Source organism: Plecotus auritus (genome assembly GCF_963455305.1).
Source record: "Plecotus auritus genome assembly, chromosome: 4".
Lineage (NCBI taxonomy): Eukaryota > Metazoa > Chordata > Mammalia > Chiroptera > Vespertilionidae > Plecotus > Plecotus auritus.
The window spans coordinates 151717927-151744397 of NC_137775.1; the positions used below are offsets into that span (position 1 = coordinate 151717927).

At 42.2% G+C, this 26471-nt stretch overlaps 1 protein-coding gene across 5 annotated transcripts in view; it reads left to right on the plus strand.

Moving 5' to 3' along the window:
* NAPEPLD (N-acyl phosphatidylethanolamine phospholipase D) overlaps window positions 1–26471 on the plus strand; it is a 74826-nt gene that overhangs the window by 38241 nt on the left and 10114 nt on the right. For all 5 annotated transcript variants that reach the window (XM_080665957.1, XM_080665954.1, XM_080665955.1 and 2 more), the window contains 2 exons: window positions 10575–10881; window positions 24495–25141. In XM_080665957.1, the coding sequence (XP_080522083.1) occupies window positions 10588–10881; window positions 24495–25141 (941 nt within the window). In that variant the 5' untranslated portion in view covers window positions 10575–10587. The remainder of the gene's footprint in view (window positions 1–10574; window positions 10882–24494; window positions 25142–26471) is intronic.

Genomic DNA, 26471 nt, shown 5'->3' on the forward strand with positions numbered 1-26471 from the left:
GTTCCTGTGGGGAATTGTGGTTTCCTATTTGTTTTAAGGAAGACCAGGGCTTCTCTTACTCAAATATAAGAACAAAAACACATTTCAGAGTTTATTCCATTTCAGTTGATTCATGCTATTGCCCTTAATGTAGACATTTCAAAATGGAATCTGTATCCCACTAACCTTACTAAACAGTGTTTAGAACATAATAGAACAGTGGCTTGCAGTCATTGTGGCTGTGTGTGTGCCACACACTGGGCTAAACATTATGTACATTTTGTCCAGTAACCCAGGAACAGGCACCCGACAAGGAAACAAAGACTTAAAAAGGATGACAAGGGTGCCAAGTTGAGAAGTACTTATTTTCAAATGTTTTAAATCCTTTGTGCTTCTTTTCTTGGTAGTGAGATTTTAATTATATCCACTTTTGATGTGCTTTTATGATTTACTGCATCTTGGCATTCTCCCTCCCACTAGTTTTATTGAGAAATAATTGACATCACTGTATAAGTTTAAGACGTACAGCATGACGGTTTGATTTACAGGTATTGTGAAATGATTACCACAATATGTTCAGCTAACATTTATCTTATGGATATATTGGCATTGGCGAGAACGGCACCAAGTGTCTGACTGGTGGAGTCCGACCGGAATTGGGTTCAGCAACGTTGGTACTTGAGTTCTGGCTAAAAAGAGAATTTAGAGCCAAAACTCAAACTATAGGAGGACACTTATTTAGAAAATCACAGAGGTAGACGTAGAAATTTGTAGAAGAAATGGGCTTAGGAAACAAGTTATAGAGGCAAAGGAAGGGCCCTTGGAGCTTAGAAGTGAGGAAGACAAAGGTGAGGCGCTTTGGAAGATGGGGAGAGGGAGGAGGAGGGAAAGGCATGGGTGTGCTCCCAGGAGGGAGCATGGTGGGGTTCTTAGGAGTGGTCCCAGGGGGAAGATCTCAATAGAATATTCAGCAGCTTTCCAGATGTGTCCTTTCAGGGTCCTGATCCCCACTGATTGGTGCCAGGGCAGGGGGTCAGTATTCAATGTACCTGGTCCTGAGGTCAGCCATGGCGTCACTTGTCTGTTTTTGCTGCTTTTCTGGGCCTGGAGCTGAAACTGAGGCCTAGATATTATCTCTAGGGAGGAAAAGTCAATGGGTTGAAACCGAATGACTAGCAAATGACCAGTGATATGAAGTCAGGGGCTCCAAACCATATGACTAGTGATACCTATGCTAGGGGAGGAAAGGTCACCTGGGGATGAGGTCTCACACTACAATTGTCTGTTGCTAGTCACCCAGGGCTTTCTTCCCTGGTGACCTTTAGTATATCTAGCCCATGGTCCTTGCTCTGCTCATGTCTGTCTGCCTACTAGATACAGTGAAAATAAAAGAGTTCCCGGGCTGGTGTGGCTCAGTGGGCTGCAGCATCATCCAGAAGGTTGCAGATTCGACCCCTGGTCAGTGTGTATGCGAGGCAGCCTACCAGTGTTTCTCTTTCTCTCCCCCTCCCTCTTTTTCTCTCTCCTTCTCTCCCTCTCTTCTCCTCCCTCCCTTCCCTCTAAAAACATGCCTTCAGGTGAGCATTAAAAAAAAGTTTTAAAAAATAAAATAGAAAAAAACTTTCTTAGATACTCTCTTAACAAATTTCCTATTTATCATATAGCAGTGTTACCTATAGTCATCATGTTTTACATTATTACATTCCTAGTACTTATTTATGTTCTAACTGGAAATTTGTACCTTTTACCTCCAATTTCCCTACCCCCTGTTCCTTTTCTATGAGTTTGGGTTTTTAAAAAAGTTCCACATATAGCCCTGACTGGTTTGGCTCAGTGGATAGAGCGTCGGCCTGCGGACTGGAGGGTCCCAGGTTCGATTCCGGTCAAGGGCATGTACCTTGGTTGCGGGCACATCCCCAGTGGAGAGTGTGCAGGAGGCAGCTGATCGATGTCTCTCTCTCATCGATGTTTCTAACTCTCTATCCCTCTCCCTTCCTCTCTGTGAAAAATCAATAAAATATATTAAAAAAAAAAAAGTTCCACATATAAAGGAGATCATACAGTATTTGGCTTTCTCTGTCTGACTTATTTATCATAGTGCCTTCAGGTCTACTCATGTTGTCACAAATGGTAGGATTTCTTCATTTTTTTATGGCTGAATAAATATTTCATCGTATGTACATGCCATACAAATAGGTGTGGTTTTTTGTTTGTTTCTTTGTTTTTAATCCTCACCAAGGATATTTTTTCCCATTGATCTTTAGAGAGAGAGTGGAAGGGAGGGAGGAGAGGCAGAAAGAAAAAGAGAGAGAGACATCGAGGCATCCATGTGAAACAGACACATAGACTGGTTGCCTTCCCCAAGGACTGAGGATCGAACTTGCACCCTTGGTACATGCCCTTGACTGGGAATGGAACCCAAGACCCTTTGGTCCAAGGGCTGAAGCTCTAATTACTGAGCAAAACCTGCTGGGGCTCAAATTAGTGTTTTTGTTTCCTTTGGATATATTCCCAGAAGTAGAATTGCTGGATCATATGGTAGTTCTATTTTTAATTTTTTGAGGATCCTCTATACTGTTTTCATAGTGGCTGCACCAATTTACATTCCCACCACAATGTACAAGGCTTCCCTTTTCTCCACATCCACACCAGTCTTAGTTATCCCTTGTGTTTTTGTTGATGGCCATTCTAACATGTGAGATTATATCTCATTTGTGATTTTAATTTGTATTTCCCTAATGACTAGTGATTTTGAACATCTTATTAGCCTTTTGTATATCTTCTTTGAAGTGTCTAATCAGGTCCTTTGCCCATTTTTAATTGGGTTATTTGTTTTTTTGCTATTCAGTTGTGTGAGTTCTTTATTTAAAGGTGTGTTGTTTTTTAAATTGATATTGAGAGAAAGAAGAAGGGAGAGGGAGAGAGAGAAACATCGATGTGAGAGCATTGATTGGCTGGCTCCTATAGAGCCCATAACCCTGGCATGTGCCCTGACCGGGAATGGAACTGGCAACCCCTCGGTGTCCCAACCAGCTGAGCCACACTGGCCTGGGCATGAGTTCTTTATCTATTTTGGATATATCTGATAAGCGTAGTATCAGATATGTGGTTTACAATTACTGTTTCTCATTCCATAGGTTGTCTTATCACTTTGTTGATGGTTTTCTTTGCTGTGCAGAAGCTTTTTAGTTTGATGGCAGTCCCACTTGGTTTATTTTTTATTTTGTTGCTTGTGCTTTAGGTGCCATAGAAAAAAATTATTACCAAGACCCATGTCAAGGAACTTTATTCCTGTTTTCTTCTAGAAATTCTATGGTTTCAGCTTATGTAAGTCTTTTAATCCATTTTGAGTTAATTTTCGTGAGTGGCATAAGATATGGGTTCAGTTTCATTCTTTTACAAGTGAATATCCAACTGTTGCAGCACCATTTATTGAAAAGCTGTCTATTCCTCATTAAGTATTCGTGGCTCCCTTGTCCAATATTAGTTGACTTCCTGGTATTCTTAAAATATACTGAATTGAACTCAGAGATCTCTAAGTTTCTTTAAACCTCAAGATTCTGTTAGTTGACATTTTGGGGATGTCTCAAGGCCTTCACTCTGAACCTGTTGTTACACTGTCAGGAGATGGGCTGAACAGGGTCAGGCCCCAGGGTTTTGCTTCCTTGTAAAAACCAACATTGTTGGTTTGTTTTTGGTCATTTACCTTTTTCTCACAAAGGACTGGCAAGGCTGACATCCAGAGCCGAATAACGTCTGTCCTTCTGCCACATTCATTCATAAATGAATCAGGGCTCAAGTAACCTCTCCAGTGACTTTCTTGCTTTCCATTACCTGCTCTGGTGGTATCAGGGCCTTTTAACTTGTTGGCCAAATTCATAAGGTTAGGAGCCTTGTCAGTGTCATTGACCTCTGTGGATCCCTTTAGTATTATGTAGTGACCTTCATTGTCTCTTGTTGTGGTCTTCATTTTGAAGTCTTTTGTCAGATACAAGTATTGCTACCCCAACATTTTTTTCGTTTCCATTTGCTTGGAAATTTTTTTTCCATCCCTTCACTTTCATTCTCTGTGAGTCTTTTGTTCTGAGGTGGGTCTCTTGTAGACAGTATATATATGAGTCATGTTTTCTTACCCATTCAGCTACCCTGTATCTTTTTTATTGGAGCATTTAAGCCACTTAACATTTAACGTTATTATTGATAGGTACTTAATTTATCACAATTTTTATTTTTTATGCCTGTCTTTCTCTCTCTCACTATTTCTCCTTATTATCTAGTGAATAGCACCACACATAGAACCCACTCTTCCTCATGCGGATATAAGAAATGTCCAAACCTGTAGAGAATTTTTATGAGTTTATTTGAGTCAAACTGACAGTTGCTAGGAAGCAAAATCTTAACAGATTGAGAAAATGCTCAAGATAATGGCAACAGTTTTGCAGCATATTTTAAAGTTTTGTTTTTTAAAAAATATATTTTTATTGATTTCAGAGAAGAAGCGAAAGAGAAACATCAAAAACATCAATGATGAGAGAGATTCATTGATCAGCTGCCTCCTGCACTCCCCCTACTGGGGATTGAGCCTCCAACCCAGGCATGCTCCCTGACTGGCAATACAACCATGACCTCCTGGTTCCTAGGTCAACACTCAACCACTAAGCCCCATAGGCCAGGCTGCAGCCTATTTTATACTTTACCATCAAAGGAGGAGACCTAAGGGTTGTATGTGAAATTCATCGGTGATAGATTAAGGAGGCAGAAGAAAGCAAAGTGGGGAAATCTCTGAGATTGGATCAAGAGTACAACAGACAGACAAAAACTTCTTTTACCTTGGTGGGGGTAGCATAGTTACTAGTAACATTTACAGCACGTAGAGATGGCATATGGGGGAAAGATAACAATGAGGCGCTCTGTGGTCTCTTGCTCTGGTGCTGTGGGTGTACCCTGAGGGGTCTGGAAAAAGGGGGGGTGACTTTGACATTCCAAGGGTATGTTATCTTAGATGCAGAAAGACAATGGATAGGCTTACTTAAGGTAACGATTGACCTTTGTCAAGGAAGCTACAGGCCTAGGATGTGACTGCCAGCCATGACTCACTTTGTAGTTAGTAACCATGTGGCTACTTTCAGGTTCTGAGTTTGGAAGGCCCACCATGCCACTTCCCCTGAGCTTGTCAGGTTTAGTAAGTATGTGACCCCTTTTTTGTCCATACTCATTTCTAGTTTTCCTGTCATTTAGGATGACTCTTGTGAGATTGTGGCTGTATCCATTGCCGAGTGACCGGAAGGCTGATATGACCCGCCCCTTGGGCAGGCTCCATACATCCCCCCAGCTGAGGCTTACTTTGTCCCTGGAGTACCTTTTGCACACTCACCAAATGGACTTCCAGTACTTTTCCTCCAAAAGAACAAGTCCAGATTGTCACGGTTCATGTTTTTATGTCCTTCTGCTCCTTCCCAACATTTCACACTTAACAGTGCATAGTGTGAAATGGTGTGTCTGAATGCCAGCGTTTTGTGTTGCTTGAACAACTTTCATAGTAATTCATAATCCTGTGAATATCTGTGTCCATACATTCCCTCCTCTCACGGCAAGGATATTTTAAAACATCATGTGCCCAGGCTCTGTTAATAGCAGTAGTGGTCCTGAGGAAATAGACGAAGGCCACTGTTCGGAGCAGAGGAACTGAACGTGGGCTAGAAACACACCATCTTACTGAACTTTGCCCTCATTCTGAGACCAAAGGGCTCTGGAGGTTTCCCCTTTTTGTTTGTTTTCTACCAAATTTTCCTTTAAAAAGATCGCTCCAGAAGAGTGGATTTTGTGTGTGTGTGTTGGATGAGGGGGTATGTTAAGAAAGGATGGCTATTTTGATAAAGAGCCCTTTTCCCCTGATTGATTTGGGGTGAGAACCTGAGTGGATGGGAGGTGAGGAAATGGGGATAGCATGAATAGACAACTTTGAAAAAGTTTATTGTTCAGGGAGAAAACAGCGCTGAAACCATTTCTCACTCTCATTTTACTCTCCAGGCTCCTGGAAACCTCTCTGTTATCTTACTCTCACTTTTATCACCCCTATAGCAACCTGGATCCCAGCATCATCCATTTCCACTGGGTGTCAGTGAGCACTTCTGCTTGAATTCTTGCTTCCCCATGACCTCAAACCCCACTTCAGACGCTCTGGGTCGGAATCCACCTTCTCGTCCATACTCCAAATACTTGCTTTCCCCTAATTCTTTTATTTGGTTAGTGGTGCTGCCACTTCTGATTCCTCCCACTATTGTAACCCCCACCTCATCCCCACCTGCCTTACAAATTGTACAAAGTTTTGGACTATCCCGAGACTCTGAAGTCTTAGAGATTCGGCTTCGTTATTGACTCTTGGGTTTTTTCTGTTCTTTCTCTTCTCATTGTCACTGCCTCATCAGTGACTGCTGTCTACCTCTCAGAGCTTCAGTTAAAAACTGGGGATTACATTACCCACCTTGAAATTTTGGTGGGAGCAGTAGTTTAAGTGAAATGTGTAGACCAGGGGTCCTCACAGTTTTTAAACAGGGGGCCAGTTCACTGTCCCTCAGACCGTTGGAGGGCCGGAATATAGTTTAAAAAAACAATTATGAACTAATTCCTATGCGCACTGCGGGCCCAGGACGAGTCGGCTGCTAAGCAGGACAGGCAGCGGCACCCGGCGGGCCGGATAAATGTCCTCGGCGGGCCGCATGTGGCCCGCGGGCCGTAGTTTGAGGACGCCTGGTGTAGACCATGTAGCATAGGGCTTTGCTATTAGTGATTTTTCTGCTTCCTACTCATTATTTTGTCTTCCTAGCTCCAGTTTTTAGCCATACCCCTTTGTTTTTGTCCTAATACTAGATTGTCTTCTGTAAATACACCCCTTTTTAAGCACCTTCAGTTTTTCTCCATTGCCTACAGTGTAACCAAACCTCTTAATGTCTCAGTCCAGGCCCCAAATCTAGTCCCACTGTCTAATGACCCTTCACACCTTTACCATCTCGACTCTCACAAGCCTTTCTTGCTTCTTATGTCCCAGCTGCATTAGACAAGTGGATGCTGTCTAAAAGCCCTGTTTTGACTTTGTTTTTGTGTTTTTTGATGCCAAGTACCCTTTTCTCCTTTCTCCCTATCCTCTGATTGTTTAAAATAATGAGCCCAAAATGTATTATATAGTTGGTAGAATTACATGTGTATTATATAGACAGTGTTTATTAAAATACATTTCATTTTGAAAGTTGAGCTGTCAGTTGTTAGAGTGTATAGACATTTTTTGGAGGCACCCTGTATATGAATATATGTGTATATATGTAGACTTATGCACATGTCTCACAAACTGCTCTCCTATCTTTTAGACATATTATCTTGGGAATTACTTAGTCTCTAAACTTGTGTGTTTACCTCTGTTAAATGAAGTGGGGTTCAAATGGATGGTGGTCTTTGTTTCTTCCTTTTGTAAAGGCCTGGGCCTGAACTTAATAACCTGGGTGGAGCAATTCTATGAGAAGAATGGGCATAACTCAGCCAGACCCTTGGTTTTCTAATAGAATTTAAAGAATTTAGATGAGTGGCCAGTTAGCTGGGAAAGGGGAAAAAGAGAATTAACATTTGGTGAATGAAAGCACTTTATGTGTGTTATATCATTTAATCATCTGAAACCCTATGAGGTAAGTAGGGATTTAACAGGTGAGAAAGTTATTTGCCCAAGATATAAAGCTCATTAGACTCTCTTAGCTTATAGGTTCTCCCACAAACAGAGAAGGCTGAGCAGCAGCGAGTGCTTTTGTCAGCTCTGGTTTCTTTTCTGAACACTGATTATTCTCTAGATTGTAGACTATTTACTCCTAACAGTTTGAAAAAAAAAAAAAAAGTTTGGTTCAGTGAATGTTTTCATCCTAGGGTTTGTTCTTTCCCTTTTTCTCCTGGATAATATTTCTATTTAAACACTACTGAAGCCATAAAAATAATATTTGGCTTTCCGTTATTGTGCTTATTTCCTTAGGATTATAATGTATTAAGTGTATGCATTGTATTTAAACTAGAAAGAAAGCAAATATTTGTTTAGGAAATAGGAAAGAAATGAAATTCATGGCAGATGAATGCATATTCTTAGTACATTATTTATCACTAGAGGCCCGGTGCATGAAATTCGTGCACGGCGGGGGGTGGTGTACCTCAGCCCAGCCTGCACCCTCTCCAGTCTGGGACCCCTTGAGGGATGTCCGACTGCCCATTTAGGCCCGATCCCACTCGGACATCCCTCTCACAATCCAGGACTGCTGGCTCCCAACTGTTCGCCTGCCTGTCTTCCTGATTGCCCCTAACCGCTTTTGCCTGCCAGCCTGATCACCCCCTAACCCAGCCGTGGGCAAACTACGGCCAGTGGGCCGGATCCGGCCCGTTCGGCTGTTCTATCCGGCCCGCGGAGCTGAAAGAACGGAGGGTTCTCTTGCTCTCCCCTCTGCTCCTTTACTTTGAATTTATATTAGTTCACACAAACACTCCATCCATGCTTTTGTTCCGGCCCTCCGGTCCAGTTTAAGAACCCATTGTGGCCCTCGAGTCAAAAAGTTTGCCCACCCCTGCCCTAACCACTCCCCTGCCAGCCTGATTGATGCCTAACTGCTCCCCTGCCAGACTGTTTGCCCCTAACTGCCTTCCTCTGTAGGCCTGGTCACCCCTAACTACCCTCCCCTGCAGGCCTGGTCACCCCTAACTGCTCTCCCCTGGAGGCCTGGTACCCCCCAACTGCTCTCCCCTGCAGACCCAGTCACCCCCAACTTCCCTCCTCTGCCAGCTGGGTCACCCCTAACTGCCCTTCCCAGCAGGCTTGATCACCCCAACTGCCCTCCCTTGCAGGCCTGGTCTCTCCCAACTGCCCTCCCCTGCTGGCCTGATCGCCCACAACTGCCCTTCCTTGCAGGCCTGGTTCCTCCCAACTGCCCTCCCCAGCTGGCCATCTTGTGGTAGCCATCTTGTGTCCACATGGGGGCAGGATCTTTGACCACATGGGGGCAGCCATCTTGTGTGTTGGAGTGATGGTCAATTTGCATATTACTCTTTTATTAGATAGAGGCCTGGTGCATGGCTGGGGGCCAGCGGGTTTTCCCTGAAGGGTGTCCCGGATCAGGGTGGGGTTCCCTTGGGGTGTGGGGCGGCCTGGGCAAGGGGCCTGTGGTGGTTTGCAGGCTGGCCACGCCTGCCGGACACCCAAGCAGAGGCCCTGGGATCTGGGATTTATTTATCTTCTACAATTGACACTTTGTAGCCTGGAGTGGAGCCAAGCCTTCTGCTCACTCTGTGGTGGCAGCCATTTCTGTTGGGATTTATGTGTCTTCTATAATTGAAACTTTGTAGCCTTAAGTGGAGGCCAAAGCAGTCCAGGTCTGCAGAAACTTGGCTTCCTCCATCGCCGCGGGCAACCCTAGCCTCCTGCTCTCTCCAGCTCCGTGGCTGCCACCATTTCTGTTTGGGTTTATGTATCTTCTATCATTGAAACTTTGTAGCATTGAGTGGAGGCCTGGGCCAGCAAGGGCAGGTGGAAAGCTTGGCTTCTTCCATTGCCAGGGAAACGCAAGCCTCCCTCCTACTCTCTGTGGCTGCAGCCATCTTGGTTGGGTTTATTTGCATATTCACTCCTGATTGGCTGGTGGGCATGGCTTGTGGATGTAGCAGAGTGATGGTTAATTTGCATATTACTCTTTTATTAGATAGGATTTTGTGTTTGGAGTATATAGTTCAAAATCAAGGATTTCAGTGCCTTGTGTTAAGTGGTGGTGGTGGCAGCAGTGATAACAAGGTCAGCAACAGCAGTTGTTATCATGTGCATACATGTGTATTATATTTGTTGTATACACATTTCTAAGTATTTTACTTTTATTAGCTTTTCAAATCCTCTCAATAAACCCCACAAGCAGGAAGTGTTATTATCTCCATTTTATACATGAGAGATCAGGAAATTTACCTAGGCTATACTCTGACTTTGCAGTTCTAAATCTGAATTAATTCCAATTTGTATTGTTCACCTCTTAACTACTTTATTAAAATGCCTCTGAATATGTTGTTATTCTCCTTTCTTGTGATTTGGACTCATTGTACTTTTCAGGGGGCATGGAAACAGATGATCTTCAAAGTAAAAATAACTAGGCCTAGTGGGTCTTATGTAAATCACTTGAATTACTGAGGTATCCTCAAGGAACTAAGGTATTCCTTACTAAGTTATTAATAATATTTTAAAATTCAGGTATGAAAATATTACAGATTCATGAAGGTGCTTTAATTTATTCTACAAGATGTCATCGAAATGGAAAATTTCACGTTTAAATGCTGGCTGGTGGACCAGATTGGTTTTGATTACTGCTGATATGGATTTTTAAAAGGTTTGGCAGGAATTGGTAAACATCTTTTCTATTTAGCATGCAGTAATACTGGATTCTAAACTTGCATTTTACAAGAAGAAAATTTGAGTTAATAGGGACATAATATTTTTATAAGTTTGAGGAAATTTTTATTGGCTAAGAAATACACTATGTAATATGTTTTAATGCCTTTATATTAAATTCAATATTTTTCATCCTCTGTTTTAGTTCTCCAAAGGACATGGATGAAAATGAAAGCAACCAGTCCCTGAGGACAAGCAGCCAATATCCTAAAGAAGTAGTAAGAAAACGCCAAAATTCTGCACGGAATTCTGGAGGAAGTACTTCTTCTAGGTTTTCCAGGAAAAGTTTCAAACTGGATTACAGACTAGAGGAAGATGTAACTAAATCAGAGAGAGGGAAGGATGGGAGATTTGTTAATCCTTGGCCAACATGGAAAAGTCTCTCTATCCCAAATATTCTCAGATGGCTGATCATGGAAAAAGATCACAGCAGCATTCCGAGTTCCAAAGAGGTAGCGTGTGGCCCTTTCACGGGCTGTGTATTTACTCGCTGTATACACACACATACATAACGTAACTTTGCTGTGAATTGTATTATGACACTCAAGTTAGTTTGTTGACCCCTTTTATGTGATAAAGCAGAGGGCTAGGTTCTGGGCAGATAAAGTAAATCAGGTGCCCTCAAATTCATGGCTTAACAGTAGAGCACATATATGAATAACCAGCTTAGTACTGACCTAGTGGCAACTAGAGGTAGGAGCAGAGTACTTTAGAGGTACAAGAAAGGAAACAGTTCTCACTGGTGGGGCGGGAAATGGCTTCACGGAGGAAGTGATATTTGACATGGGCCTAGAGAGATAAAAAGTATTTTGGCAGTGGTTTTCTAGGTGGCATGGAGAAGGTCACAAAGGTAAGAAAGTGCATGATATGCTCCAGAAAGGAATAACCTGGCGTGTGTTTGGAATATGTCTTATGAGGGTTAGGGCGTGGCCCAAGAGCTCTTGGTTTTTCATCCTTGGATAAAGCTGCTAAAGCTATAAAAGAAATCTTCAGATAACCTTTTCAGATCTTTAAGATTGGCATTAAATGCTTGGCCTTTAAATATGCTGGTTTTACTTAGACTAAAACGTACTAACATTTGGCATAAGGGTTATTAGCTGAATCAGATTATATTTTGGCAGCTGCGGGTGGCTCCCAATTACAGTAGCACCCTTTTCTCTTTTCTCCTTTCTTAGATTCCTTTCCCTCCCCTATGTCCTATCTCCCCTGGCCACTCTTCCATCAGCCTCAGGCTTTATGAGGAGTTGAGAGATAAAGAACTTGACGTTGGGAGTGGGGGATGGGTTGAAAGAGTGAGGGCCCTGAAGGCCTGATCTACCGTGGGGAGAGGCAGGAGGGGCAGTGGGTGGATGGATGGGTGTGGTGGTGGTAAATATTTTATCTGGGTCTGTGTGTCTACTTTTCTTTAAAGGATATGGGATAAAAAAACTGACATTGTCAATTTGATGCTAAGTAACGCTCACAGTATTAATCCTAGTAGACAGAATTGATTAACGTGAATATCTTACCAGCACTTTTTTAGAATGAGTTCAGGCATTAAGAGATAAAACCTTTTTCTGTGTTTCAACTTTGAGGATGGGAGGAACAGAAAAATCTTTTTCTGGAGAACCCCATATGAAGAGAAATAAGAAGCATGGAGTTGAGCTGTGAAGAAAAGGGTTAGGGCAGGAGGCCAAGATGGGTAGGCTGCATATTGGGGTAAATTTTTCCTGTTTTTGAGCCACAGTTTGTAAACATACAGAAATAGCAATGGTGTATTTAGTTGGATTTCATTTCAGAGAGGAAGTGAGTGACCCCATGAAGACAGATGGACATCCTTGCAGTCTAATAATTTGGAGACTCTAGAAACTGTATCGAATCTCTGAGAACTGGCCAGGCCAGTGGTCCTTAGTTTTTTTGTGTGTGTGTTGTTGTTTTTTTTGTGTGTACACTAATAGCCTTTGCACAGGGCTATTAGACCTTTGCCCATAATTCAAGGGAAGCTTTCTTCTCCTTTTTAGTTAAGAACATGTGAGAAAATGCCCAATTCCTTAACTATCCCCCGGAAAGGAGACAGGAGGAGGGAGGAATACCTCTCCAGGTCTTCTCAGGTCATTCATTATTTTCTCTCCTCACTAGCTCGGGTGTCCAGGCTCTCTCCCTTACAGTAATGAAAGGGAATAGTTTTTCTCTCATTAACCCCACCATATTACATTATGAGAGTGTAAGCCAAGAAGATCTCACATTCTCTGATTGGTACAGAAATATCCTGGCTATCTTCCATGAACCGAGAGCTGTGCCCCATATAATTGATCTCCATCGAAGACAAATTTAAAGTTTCCTAACATACCTGAACAGTCTCCTCGTCAGTCTCCACATGGTCCTTAGAGTTTCTTCGAATCTCACTCTTGCTTTCAAGCACATCAGCTCCACCAGAAAGCACCACTGTCATTTAGAAGTATTGCATCTACTTAGCCAAGCAAGTGGCCGTATATATACTCTAAGTCTGTGGTTCTCAACCTTTTTAATGCCACGACCCTTTAATACAGTTCCTCATGTTGTGGTGACCCCCAACCATAAAATTATTTTTGTTGCTACTTCATAACTGTAATTTTGCTACTGTTATGAATCGAAATGTAAATATCTGTGTTTTCCGATGGTCTTAGGCTCTACAGCAGCGGTTCTCAACCTGTGCATCGTGACCCACAGGTTGAGAACCGCTAGCAGGGTTGCCTAAGACCATCGGAAAACACAGATATTTACATTTTGATTCATAACAGTAGCAAAATTATAGTTATGAAGTAGCAATGAAAATAAAGTGCTTCTGGCTAGGACACCTCAGGCTCTTCTGGATACTGGTCCCTTTTGAAAATCTGATGAAAGCTGTGGATCCTCTTCTTAGAGAAATATACACATGCACATAATCACATTGCATTTTACTATAATTTTAGGGCGTTTCTGGACCCTTTCAAGCCAGTCCATTAACTCATTTACCCACTCATTCATTTAGTGAGTGTATTGAGCCAGTGTTCAATAACTAAAGAAATCTCTAGGTGCGAGAGGTAGAGCAATGAACAAAGCAGAAACACACCCGTGGCTGCTTTGGACCTGAGGTTTAGTGGACGAGAGAGATAGTAAACGAGTGAGTAAATTCTGTGGAATATTAAAAACGATTAGATTCTGAGGAATAATAAAGCAGAGAAGGAAGGGTGATGGAGGTGGGAGTTACATTTTTAAAAATACATATATTTTTATTGATTTCAGAGAGGAAGGAAGAGGACTAAAGAGATAGAAACATCAATGATGAGAGAGAATCATTGATTGGCTGCCTCCTGCACGCCCCACACTGGGGTCGAGCCCACATATGTCCCGACTGGGAATCGAACCGTGACCTCCTGGTTCATAGGTTGACGCTCAACCACTGAGCCACGTCGGCCAGGCGAGAGTTACATTCTTTAATGAAGTGTAAGTTTTTTGTTTAAGTCAGAAGATTTTATGTGAAAGTAGGTCTCATTCTGTACCACTTAAATATGCATCACATAAAAGGAGAAAGAAGACACTTTTGCCCTATTCCAATTTACATTTTATTTCTTATCTCTTACCTATATTTTGTTCCAATAAAAGCCTAGAACCAGGTCAAATGCATGTTAACTTGTTATTTTCATAGATACCTGTAACTAATTCCATATTTAATCCCTTTAAATTGCCAAAATTATTAATTTTTACCAACTCCTAAATCTGATAGAGTCAGACATTTTCTGGAAAAACAAAACAAAACATATTAAGATCCATGTAAAGAACACCTGTTTCAGATTATTAGGTCAGTTTAGAATTTAATCACATCTCTGGGAGTTGTTTTTGTTAGGCATTGGGAGGCTAGAGTTGAATAAAACACAACTTCAAATCATTGTTTTTATAGAAACAGACTCTTAGATGCAGAGAACAAACTGATGGTTGCCCGATGGAAGGAGTGTGTGGGGACTGGGTGGAAAAGTGAAGGGATTAAGGAGTGCACATTGGTAGTTAAAAATAGTCATGCGTTTGTGAAGTACAGCATGTAATCAGTCATTAATGTTGTATTATTTGTGTATGGTGCCAGGTGGGTGCTTGAGTTTTCAGGGGGATTTTATGATATGTGCCGGGTTATAATTACTATATATTATGCAATTCATATCATATTTATTTAGATATATAAATATGAAAGTGTTTTGGAAGAAATATGATTAAAGTATAAAATAACTAATAGAACGGGTCTAAATACAATGAAAAGGGGCCACTAGCAGAGCTGCACAATTTAGTTGCAATCTCAGAGAATAGTATGTGTTTTTTTAACTTTGAAGATCAGATCTGTTTGGAGAAGGAAGACCCCATACCTCAAAAAATGGGATTCACATATCACAACATCTCCCAGGTATTAAGTCTACAGATTACAAATTATTTTCAAAGACAATATTTTTGTACAGATTTTACATGTTGAATGGGACATAAATTTGTTTCTTTTTTAAAAAAATCAAAGTATTTTATCAGAATCATTTTTTCTATGAAATCTGTATACATATTTTTTTATTTAGTTAGTTTTTTTTATTGTTTAAAGTTTTACATATGTCTCCTTTTGTGTCTGTTTTAATAACATTTCTGTCCTTGGACAGTTCCTGATATTTGCCTTTTCTGGGTCTTTAGAGCATTGTGCAGTACACAGGCGTGGCATTGTTCAGATGCTGTCACTGCTGTGTGCGGTTGCGGTTGGCTCAGTGACTTGCCCGATTGTTATTGTCACCCGCAGTCAGGGAAAAAGAGACAGAGAATCTCAGAGAGGGAGGAGACAGGCACCTCCTGAGGTTCATGAGGCGCAGGAGGCTGTCCTTATCCGTTACTGCTATGGAAGTGAGCAGGGGACTGTCTGTAGGAGTGTGAGAGGCACAGAACTGAGGCTGCACAGCGGGGCGGGGCCGGGTCGGAAAGTGGGACACCAGGGTTGGATTGCGGAAACCAGACTCCAGCCCAAGGTTTATCCAGTGTGGGACCTTGTTTCTATCACAGTCCCTCAAGGAGTTCCTTTTCTTATTTTATCTATAAAGTTAGGATAAGACCGTGTAGGTCACTGCAATTGTTCTTTGTTCACCTGATACTTGAAAGTACTTTGAAAATATAATCTTTGGCTGTATGATATTGAAGAATAGGGTGCCCGTTGGGAAAATGAAACATACCAATTATTTTCTATTTATCCGATAGTATGTGTGAATAGGTTGCTTTTTAATTTTTATGAAGAGAATAAATACATGTATTCAGTTTTTAAAAAGTTGTAGTACTGAAAGGCTTATTAGACAAATACTAGTCTCCTAACCAGTCCCTGCTACTCCGTCACTATCCCCAGAGGCAACAACTATTAACCCTTTCCTCTGGAGTTTGCCTTTAGATTTCTTTTGATTTTGTTGTGGGAAGAACACTTGACATGAGCTCTAGCTTGAATTTTTCAGTGTCCCTTGTAGTCGACTATAGGTACAGTTCTATACAGTAGTCTCTGGAGCTTCATTTTGCTTAACTGAGACTTTGTGCCCATCGTTAGCAGCCCCAACTTCCCTCTCCCTCCAGCCCTTGGCAACCATCACTCTGGTTCCATGAATCTGACTATTTTTGATATCTCTAATAGGTGGAAATGTGCAGTATTTTTTGTTCTGTGGTCCTTCAATTTTCTATTGTGCTTAACTCTCTCTCCTTCCCCATCTCTTTTCCATGGTTATATTTGAACTTTCCCTTTACTGTTTATATTGTTGTGACTATGTCACCCTGGCTGGTGTTGCTCAGTGGTTATAGCTTTGGCCTGCACACTAAAGGGTCATGGGTTCAATTCCTAGTTAAGGGCACATCCCTAGGTTGCAGGTTCAATCCTGGCCCAGGTCGGGGCATGTGGGGGAGACAGCCAATCGATGTGTCTCTCTCACATAGATGATTCTCTTTTTCTCTTTCTCTTTCCCCCTCTATCCCTCCCTCCCCTTCCCTTCCACTCTAAAATAATCAGTAGAAAATATTGAGTGAGGATTAACAACAACAACAATAGCAAATATATATATGTTGTTGTGAATATGTCAATGTTTTTCAGTGATGAACTAACTGAATAGTGTATTATGGCCATGTATACTTTTCCCCCCTGGGTTTAATGATACTTTTTTTTTCATCTGCTTAGCTTTCTGACTGATCATTTCCCTTCTTCTCAACACAGTTTTCTTGAGGGAGCCCCTCAGGTGGTCTCTCAGCACTGGGCTATAATCTCCAGGCTCCCTGCCAGCTTCCCTTCTAGGGTCTCCCTTCGCCATCATCTTGGCTCCTCAGCCTCTTCAGTGTTGGCTGTTTCCTGCATCCCACTTGTTCCTCTTTCTTGGATGTATTCTCATTTTGGTGGAGTACATGCTTACTGAGAAAAAGGTACTTGGGAAGTCAATTTTTGATACGTTGCTTGTCTGAAATGTCTTTATTTTTACACTTTTTAAAAAAATCCTCACCTGAGTATATGTTGCTTTTTTTTTTTTTAAATTGATTTGAGAAAGGGGGCGGGGGGAGGGAGAGAGAGACAGAGAGACAGAGAAAAGCATCAATGTGAGAGAGAAACATTGATTGGTTGCCTCCTATCTGTGCCCCAACAGGGGATTGAACTCACAACCTAGGTATGTGTCCTGATTGTGAATCTAACCTTTTGGTGTACGGAATGACGCTCCAACCAGCTGAGCCACCTGGCCAGGGTTATTCTCAGTCTTAACTGATAGTGTGGGTATAGAAATTTAGTTTGGAAACAGTTTTCTCTCAGGATTTGAAAGCATTACCTCTGTGACCTTATTTTTAGTATTGCTGTGGAGAAACCTTTATTTCTGTAGAAACTTGAGAAAGATCATTTCTTTGGTATCAGTGTTCTGAAATTTTACCATGATGTATTGTTATTTATTCATCATTCTTGATGCCTGGTGGGCCCGTTAGGTGTAAAAGTCTGTTTCCTTAACTTCTAGGAAATTTTCTTCTATATTCCTTTGAAAATTTCTTTCCATCTTTCCATTCAAAATCAACTACTAATTATTATATGGATCTCCTGGATCAATCCTCCGTAGTTTTCTTTTTATTTCTCCTGTATATCCTCTTTTTTGTTTTGTTTTGTTTTATATCTGACAGACTTCCTCAAATTTTTATTAATTTTATTTTAAAATACGTTAGTATTTAACAGATTTTCATCAAATCTATATCACTCATGCACCCAAACACATACTCTTAATATTATCAAGAGTATGGATTTCATTGTTTTAAAGTTAATATCATTTATGCCATGGAAAGAATTATGGTTTAATGAAAAGAGAAGGTCTTTAGAGTCAGGAACACCTTGATTCCACTTTTTTTTTTTAAAAATATATTTCTTTATTGATTTCAGAGAGGAAGGGAGGAGAGAGAGATAGAAACATCAATGATGAGAGAGAATCATTGATTAGTTGCCTCCTGCACGCCCCCTACTGGGGGTCGAGCCCATAACCCAGGCATGTGCCCTTGGCCGGAATCGAACCCAGGACCCTTCCATCCCCAGGCCGATGCTCTATCCACTGAGCCAAGCCGGCTAGGGCATGATTCCACTCTTAATTGGCACTTGTTATTTGACCTTGATGAGTTTCTTAGTGACTGGCCCCCCACTTGGCCTTGGTCTTATTATCTGTAAAATGCCAGTGACATCTGCTTCACATGGCTAGGTGACATAATGCACCTAAAGCACCTGGCAAAGGTTAGTGGTTGAATGAATGTGAGGATTTTTCCCTTTCCCCAAGAAAAGTGAAATATTAACTAGTATACTGGTTAAATATGAGCCTAGGGATTTTCCCATTTGAAGCTTAAAAAAAGGAAGACCAGCAAGAAAAATCTCCATCCAGTAAAGAGAATGCCAAGTGAGTGCTTGGTTTCCTCAAATAAGAATTTCCCAACCCTCATTCTGCGTGCTTTTTCTAAGTCTGATGATTAAGTAAAAAAAAAAAAAATTATTTTTCTTTTTGGAATCGAATTGAGACTATTTCTTTGAGTCATATTTATGGGATAGTAGCTAGAGATCAACTTCTTTAAAAGAAGCTGCTCATTTGTGATGGTCTTAGCATGGAGAAAGGAACATGAGAAAAGTGTGGTTGCTTAATTCAGATGTCAGTACTTTGACTTTTTTTAAAAAACAGCTTTGTTGAGATATAATTCACCTACTACAAAATTGACCTGCTTAAAGTATACAATCAGTGGTTTTCAGTACACTCAGAGTTGTGCAGCCATTGCCACGATCTAATACATTTTCATTACCCTAAAAAGAAGCCCCATGTCCTTAGTCACCACCCTCCAGTTCCCCTGCCCTCCTCCAGCCCCTGGAAATTGCTAGTCTGTTTTCTGTCTCTATGGATTTGCCTATTTCTAATATTTCGTAAAAATAAGGATCATATAATATACTAGAGGCCCAGTGCATGAAAATTCATGCACTGGAGGCGGGGTCCCTCGGCCTGGCCTGCCCCCTCACACAGTCTGGGCGTCCTCAGAGGTGGGAGGTGATGCCCCGATCACACCTTTGCTGCTGCCACTGCTGGCAGCGCAAGCCTTGACCGGCCCTTGTTACCTGAGCCTTAGCCTTGGGTGTTGGCTGGGCAGCTGACATCTGAGGCTTGCCTGCGCCTCGGGCTGGCCCTAGGTGGCTGGGCAGCTGACATCCGAGGTTTGCCTGCACCTTGGGCCGGCCGGCCCTGGGCAGCTGGTGGGCTGAGGGCAGGTCCAGCTGCACCATACACCTGCCACGCCCTCCCCCCCACCCCCCTGCAGCTGGGCTGAAAGGACCGTGGGACTCCGGTGGGGCTGAGGGGATTGGGTGCCGCCATCTTTGTGATGGTGTGATGGTCAATTTGCACATTCCCTCTTTATTAGCTAGGATGGCCTTTGTTGACAGTTCTTTTAGGACCTTACCTGTTAATACTTTGGAGAACAAGTCGAGGCTGCCAGAGGTGCTCGATTCAGGTTTTGTTTCCCTTCAAGAGTCAATGCATAATACCAGATACTAAACCTGAAATGATTTTTAAGCTCAGGAAAAAGAAAATGCAACACTTTTCAGGGAATTTTGTTACAGGTATTTTGATGTATTGTTTAAACATGATGCCACGTAAACACTTTTTATAGTTTTATTAATATAATACAAGTTCCAAAGGAAAAAAATAAGAAAAAAACATATAATCAAGTTCTACATATTCAAAAAGTACAATTTGATGAGTTTTGACAATAAGTATATACCCATGAAATGATCACCACAATCAAGATAATGAACATATCCATCATTTCCAAAACTTCCTTGTGTCCTTATTCTCTCCCATCTGAGATAATATTTGGGAGTAGTATAATGGTAAGAGACAGTGTGTGTGAAAGCTAGCTGCTGGGTTACCTTGTATGAATATTCTGACTTCTCTGATTTTTTTGTTTTCTCACCTGTAAAGTGGAGATACTTAGTGTATCTACATCTAGTATTGTGGTTGGTATTAAAATTAAATTTTTATGAAGCAGTTAGTACAGTGTCTAGCACACATAGTAAGCAGTCCATAAATGGTAGCTATTGTTAATGTGATTTTATTTTGTGTTACACTAAATTTCTTGATATACAGGATTGGGCAAAAGTACATTTATAGTTGTCCATATGAAAAATAATACAATAATTAACAAATAATACAACAATAAACTCAGTTTTGTGAACTCAAAACTGTAAACCTATTTTGCCCCACCCTGTATTTGATAATTCATCATCATTATTATGTGCCTAATATGAAGCCTAACATATGGTAGGTACTCAATTTATATTCCTTGATTCTCTTTTTCTCAATTCTTTAAGAAAAAAAAAAAAAAATATATATATATATATATATATATATATATATATATATATATATTGATTTTAGAGAGGAAGGGAGAAGGAGAGAGAGATAGAAACATCAATGATGAGAGAGAATCATTGATTGGCTGCTTCCTGCACACCCCCTCCTGGGGATCGAGTCTGCAACCCGGTGCATGCCCTTGACTGGAATCGTACCTGGGATCCTTCAGTTCGCAGGCTGATGCTCTATCCAGTGAGCCAAACCGGCTAGGGCTCTCCTTAATTCTTGATAAGTACACTATATGGCATTTATTATTATTCACTAACCCTGATTACTAACTTTGAGAACTGATTTGAAAAATTTACATTCATTCTATCATTCAACTAATTTTATTAATACACTAGAGGCCCGGCGCACGAAATTTGTGAGCGGGTATGGTCCCTAGGCCTGGCCTGCGGTCAGGGCCATCTTCCCCAGCTGCCCACAGCCAACCCCGCCCCCCGCTGCCACCACCCCCAGTTCCCTGTTCGCCATTGGGTGATCAGAGCCTGACAGCTGGGGAAGGGACCGAGAGGTCGGCTGTTCTTGCCCGCTCGCCGGCCCTGCCCCCACTGCGGCTGGCCATTAGGATCGTAGCCTGCCGGCCGGGAAAAGGGACCAAGAAGTGGTCGGTGTGCCTCATAGTGACTGGTCCAGCGGTTGTTCTGGTCATTCTGCTGTTAGGGTCAATTTGGATATTACCCTTTTATTATATAGGATAGAGGCCTGGTGCACGGGTGGGGGCCGGCTGGCCTGCCCTGAAGGGGGCCCTGGATCGGGGTGGGGAGTCCCCGCTGGGGAGCAGGGCCATCCTGGGCGAGGAACTGTGGGCGGTTTGCAGGCTGGCCACGCCCCCGATCAGGGTGGGGGTCCCCGCTGGGGGTGGGGCCGGCCAGGGCTTGGAGCTACCAAGGGTTTGCAGGCCGGCCGTGCCCCTGGCTTTGTCAGGAAGGATGTCCGGAATGACATCTGGAAGACGTCCAGTCTAATTAGCATATTACCCTTTTATTAGTATAGATGTTGTATTTCATCACTGAATCAGGCACTGTGAGTGATTCTGAGTTGAATAAGACATAAGATACATCCTGTATACATTTAACCAGGGTATAAGACAGAATATTCATAGCTGATGCATGAGCTAAGTGGAATGAAGTTGAGAGGCAGAAGTGCTTGCTTCCAGCAGTGGACACCCAGGGATAGTCTCATGAAGGGTGTGAGGTTTGATTAAGGACTCATGGGCATGGAAGGGAAGACATTCAGCCTGAGAAATGGGATCAATATTGTGCAGGGCTCTCCAGCTCAGTCTGGGAACAGAGAGCGGTCTCGGTGTAGTTGGAACACAGCAGTGTAGAGTTGGAATGAAATAGCTGGAAAAGGGGTTGGGGGAGTCCAAAGAGGCTTGCTGGCTGAGGAGGTGAGGTGTATGCTGTCAAGCAGTAGAGAGCCAGTGAAGATTTTATTCAGGGGAGAGAGTTATACCATAAGTAGATAGCTTTTGAGGTGGCTGTTTATGGATTGAGTTGACAGGAAGACAGTTAAGCAATTAGGACTTTTAAGTGTTAGGATGTTACTTAGGTAGGTTAGGAACTATGAGAAAGGAAACAGGTACACTGTAAGAGATCCATAGGGTTGGTGCCTGATTGGTTGTCAGGGGTGGGGCCTTCTTCTTTCGGAAATTTTGTGGAGCGCTTACAGTGTGCCAGCCACCAAAAGCCAGTCCCCAGCCATGAAGTGTAGGTATAATTGTTACACCCCTTTTAGTGATGAGGAAACCATAAGCCAGTCCCCAGCCATGAAGTGTAGGTATAATTGTTATACCCTTTTAGTGATGAGGAAACCATAAGCCAGTCCCCAGCCATGAAGTGTAGGTATAATTGTTATACCCCTTTTAGTGATGAGGAAACCATAAGCCAGTCCCCCAGCCATGAAGTGTAGGTATAATTGTTAGACCCCTTTTAGTGATGAGGAAACCATAAGCCAGTCCCCAGCCATGAAGTGTAGGTATAATTGTTACACCCCTTTTAGTGATGAGGAAACCATAAGCCAGTCCCCAGCCATGAAGTGTAGGTATAATTGTTAGACCCCTTTTAGTGATGAGGAAACCAAGACTTAGGGTGGCTAAGAGAAGTGTTTGTTGTCCTCCAGAGGTGCTGCTCCTCTTCTGTCCAGGTCCTTTTCTCAGTCAGACCCTCTCGGTGACTTCTCACTTTGCCTTCACCAGCTTCTTCTCCAACTGCCCTCTCATCTCTGCTCATTGCTGTCTCCTTTGTTCAGGTCTTCATCACTCATGGCAGCTATTGTGACACAATCCAAGGTCATCATTTTCACTCTGACAGTGTTTTCTCGAAACAGAAATTGGGTCATGTCTTTTTCTATTTTTAAGATGCTTTCTCTGCCCTAGCCAGTTTGACTCAGTGGATAGAGCGTCGGCCTGCGGACTGAAGGGTCCCAGGTTCGGTTCCGGTCAAGGGCACATGCCCGGGTTGCAGGCTCGACCCCCAGTGGGAGGCGTGCAGGAGGCAGCCAATCAGTGATCCTCTCTCATCGATGCTTCTATCTCTCTTCCATCTCCCTTCCTCTCTGAAATCAATAAAAATTAAAAAAAATAAAAAAAGATGCTTTCTCATTGTCTTTGGGTAGAGTATGGCAGTCAGGGCTCTTACTGTATTCTGATCCTTTATAGATTTTATTTGTCCCCTTCCCCCAAAACGCCAGCTTCTGTTTGGCTCTGCCTTTGCTTAGGCACTTTCTCCACCTGAAGTGCCCTTCCTCCTTTTCTCTGCGTCACGAACTTCTCATCATTCTTCAGGAACTCACAGGGGTTATGGTGTCTGTAATACCTGTGGCAACAGGGCTCTTCATTCCTTCCTATTAGGCTGTATAGCATGTCTTGTCGTTAATTACCCAGTGCCATACCCTTTTCAAAATGGATTCGCAGCAGCTTATAAAAATACATGTTGCAGTAAAAGCAGATGTATGAACATATAAGAGCAAATGGACTATGAGGATAGGAAAATAAAGTCAAGAATAAAGTTAGGATAGAAATATGTTCCATTGTGTCCTGCACGATGCTGGAGGCAGCTTCAGCGTTTACTCTGAGTTTCCTCATCAAAGTGAAAAGGGAAGCAGGGACTCGGAGTTTTCCCAGAGACAGTCCAGTGCATAAAGCCAGTTGCTCCAGAGAAGAGCTTTCCCTGTTACTGAGAACTGAGAGAGGTTTCTGGAGTGAGTGGAAGGTAGGGGTGAAGTTGTTACAAGAGGCCCTAAAACACAGCTGCTGCTTGGTCTAGCTCAGTGGTCGGCAAACTCATTAGTCAACAGAGCCAAATATCAACAGTACAACGATTGAAATTTCTTTTGAGAGCCAAATTTTTTAAACTTAAACTTCTTCTAATGCCACTTCTTCAAAATAGACTCGCCCAGGCCGTGGTATTTTGTGGAAGAGCCACACTCAAGGGGCCAAAGAGCCACATGTGACTCGCGAGCTTCGGTTTGCCGACCACGGGTCTAGCTTAACCCGATGATAAAATGCAGAATAACCAAAGGATTAACATATCATATTCTGTTGTAGTTATTGTTTTACATCTGCTTCCTCCTCCCCCCAAATGATCAGCTTCTCTCAGGCAGGGACCATGTTTTGCTTTGGTTTGATCAATGATAGAAAACCTTAAGATAAAGAATGAGAACTGTCTATGATTGTGATCCACCCAGGAATCATCATAATGCTCTGATTTGAATTCTACTCAGAAAGTCAGATTCATGTCTGAGATCCAAGATCTGTCAGTAAATGGTTGTAAGTTTTCTTTACTGTTTTGGGGACTGACCTGTGTCTGAGGCGGTTTTCAGGCAGTAAATGCACTAGCCACCTGAAATGGCAAAGTGACTGCAGCTGGGCTCGTAAGAGAGCCTTGAAAACATTTAGTACATTCAGCAGTGCTCAGTTTTAAATTTAATTTTTCCTTTGTTTACTGCATTTGGGGTTAAGAGTGTCTTACATTACTATATTGTCATGATTAGTGTGGCAGATTCAGAAAGAAGTATGCCTTTTCAAGAGCAAAGCAAAAACAGCAAATTTATTGAATGACTTCAGTTCTCCCCAAATAGCTCTTCTTTCTATTATTTATGTCAAATATGTCCTGTGATGACATAAGGCCTTTGAATTTTTTTCTAAGGGCTGCTTTCCTTTTTTATACACTTAGGAACTTGATAAAGAACTCCCTGTGCTTAAGCCATATTTTGTCAATGACCCTGAAGCAGCTGGAGTGAGCGAAGCTGGCTTAAGAGTCACGTGGCTGGGACATGCCACGGTAATGGTGGAAATGGATGAGCTCATCTTTCTCACAGACCCCATGTTTAGCTCTCGTGCTTCACCGTCGCAGCACATGGGTCCAAAGCGTTTTCGGCATGCACCGTGCTCTGTCAGTGAACTGCCCCCCATAGACGCGGTCCTCATCAGTCACAACCATTATGACCACCTGGACTACAGTTCTGTCATCTCTTTGAATGAGCGATTTGGTAATGACTTGAGGTGGTTTGTGCCGTTGGGTCTCCTCGACTGGATGCAGAAATGTGGCTGTGAGAACGTGATTGAGCTGGACTGGTGGGAGGAGAATTGTGTCCCCGGACATGACAAGGTCACCTTTGTCTTTACACCTTCCCAGCACTGGTGTAAAAGGACTCTGCTGGATGACAACAAGGCTCTGTGGGGCAGCTGGTCTGTGTTGGGCCCTTGGAATCGTTTTTTTTTCGCAGGAGACACTGGCTATTGCCCTGCTTTTGAAGAGATAGGAAGAAGATTTGGACCTTTTGACCTTGCAGCTATTCCCATTGGAGCGTATGCACCAAGGTACGTGTGCTTCCAAAAAGACAACATTCCGGCTATTGTTATACCAGAGTAAGCTAATTGGACGTCAAAGTAAAGTAGTAATGATTTTGTGATACCATGTAATTTGTGATTTTATTGGTGGACTTTGTTATACGTTGGTTGGGGGTTAGTAGGTCAGATTCAATTAAAATTTTTAAATAATCAGTCATATTAGTTACATAATTATTCGAAACCAGAAATTATATTACCAACAAAAAACATTTCTGTACCTAGCCCAGAAGTTCACACACCATTTTGACTGAAGTTAAACCCATCAGCCAGTATCAGACCTAACTCTTGTTCTTTCTGTCACTTGGAGGATACTCTCCTTCTGTAACCACTCTTTGCTCCAGGGGTCCTCAAACTTTTTAAACAGGGGGCCAGTTCACTGTCCCTCAGATTATTGGAGGGCCGGACTATAGTTTAAAAAAAAAACTATGAACAAATTCCTATGCGCACTGTGGGCCCGGGATGAGTCGGCTGCCAAAGTAGGACAGGCAGCGGCACCCAGCGGGCCGGATAAATGTCCTCGGCGGGCCACATGTGGCCAGCGGGCCGTAGTTTGAGGACCCCTGGCTGGAATGCACCCTCGTTCCAAAGCGTTTTGGAGCTCTCCTGTGTGTACCAGAGGAAATCCAGGAATGGGCCCATAGCACGACTCACTTGTGTTGGTCTCATTTCAGTCAGCACTGAATTCAGTCTGGTAATGACATTGTTGCATTACTCACCCCTTGCCTTCCAACCTACTCATCACTTGTCTTTGGAGTGGATAAAGGTCACATGAACTTTTGAGAACTAGGAGACCCACTGCCTGTGTTTTCCTTAATCCTGTCTATTTAAGGAAAAGAGAAGTCATTTCAAATAATTCAGTTAGATTGCAGTCAACTCTGTTTGATATGCACAAGAGAAAATAAAAACTAACAGTAACAAAGTCACACTTAACAGTGCATTGACCATTGGCTTCCATCTGATTTTGTTTTACTTATTTAATTAACTTTCTAAGTTCACTAAAACTGTCTTTATTAATGCTCATTTCTCCCATTTATATTTCTTTCTAGTTTCTTTAAGTGGCTAGATATTTTTACCTTATTTAAAAATTTTATTTTAAATTATTAATAGGGCTTGAATTTCACTTTTCCACTTAATTCTTATTCTGAATTCTAATAAAACCTCTCAAAACATCATCCACGGTGTCTACAAATCAACTTCGTATGGTATTGATCTTTACTCAATATATGTCTTTAATATGTTAGAATATCTCATTTATAATTATGAAAATAAGTCTTCATATGTAGCAAAATGGAAACTTATC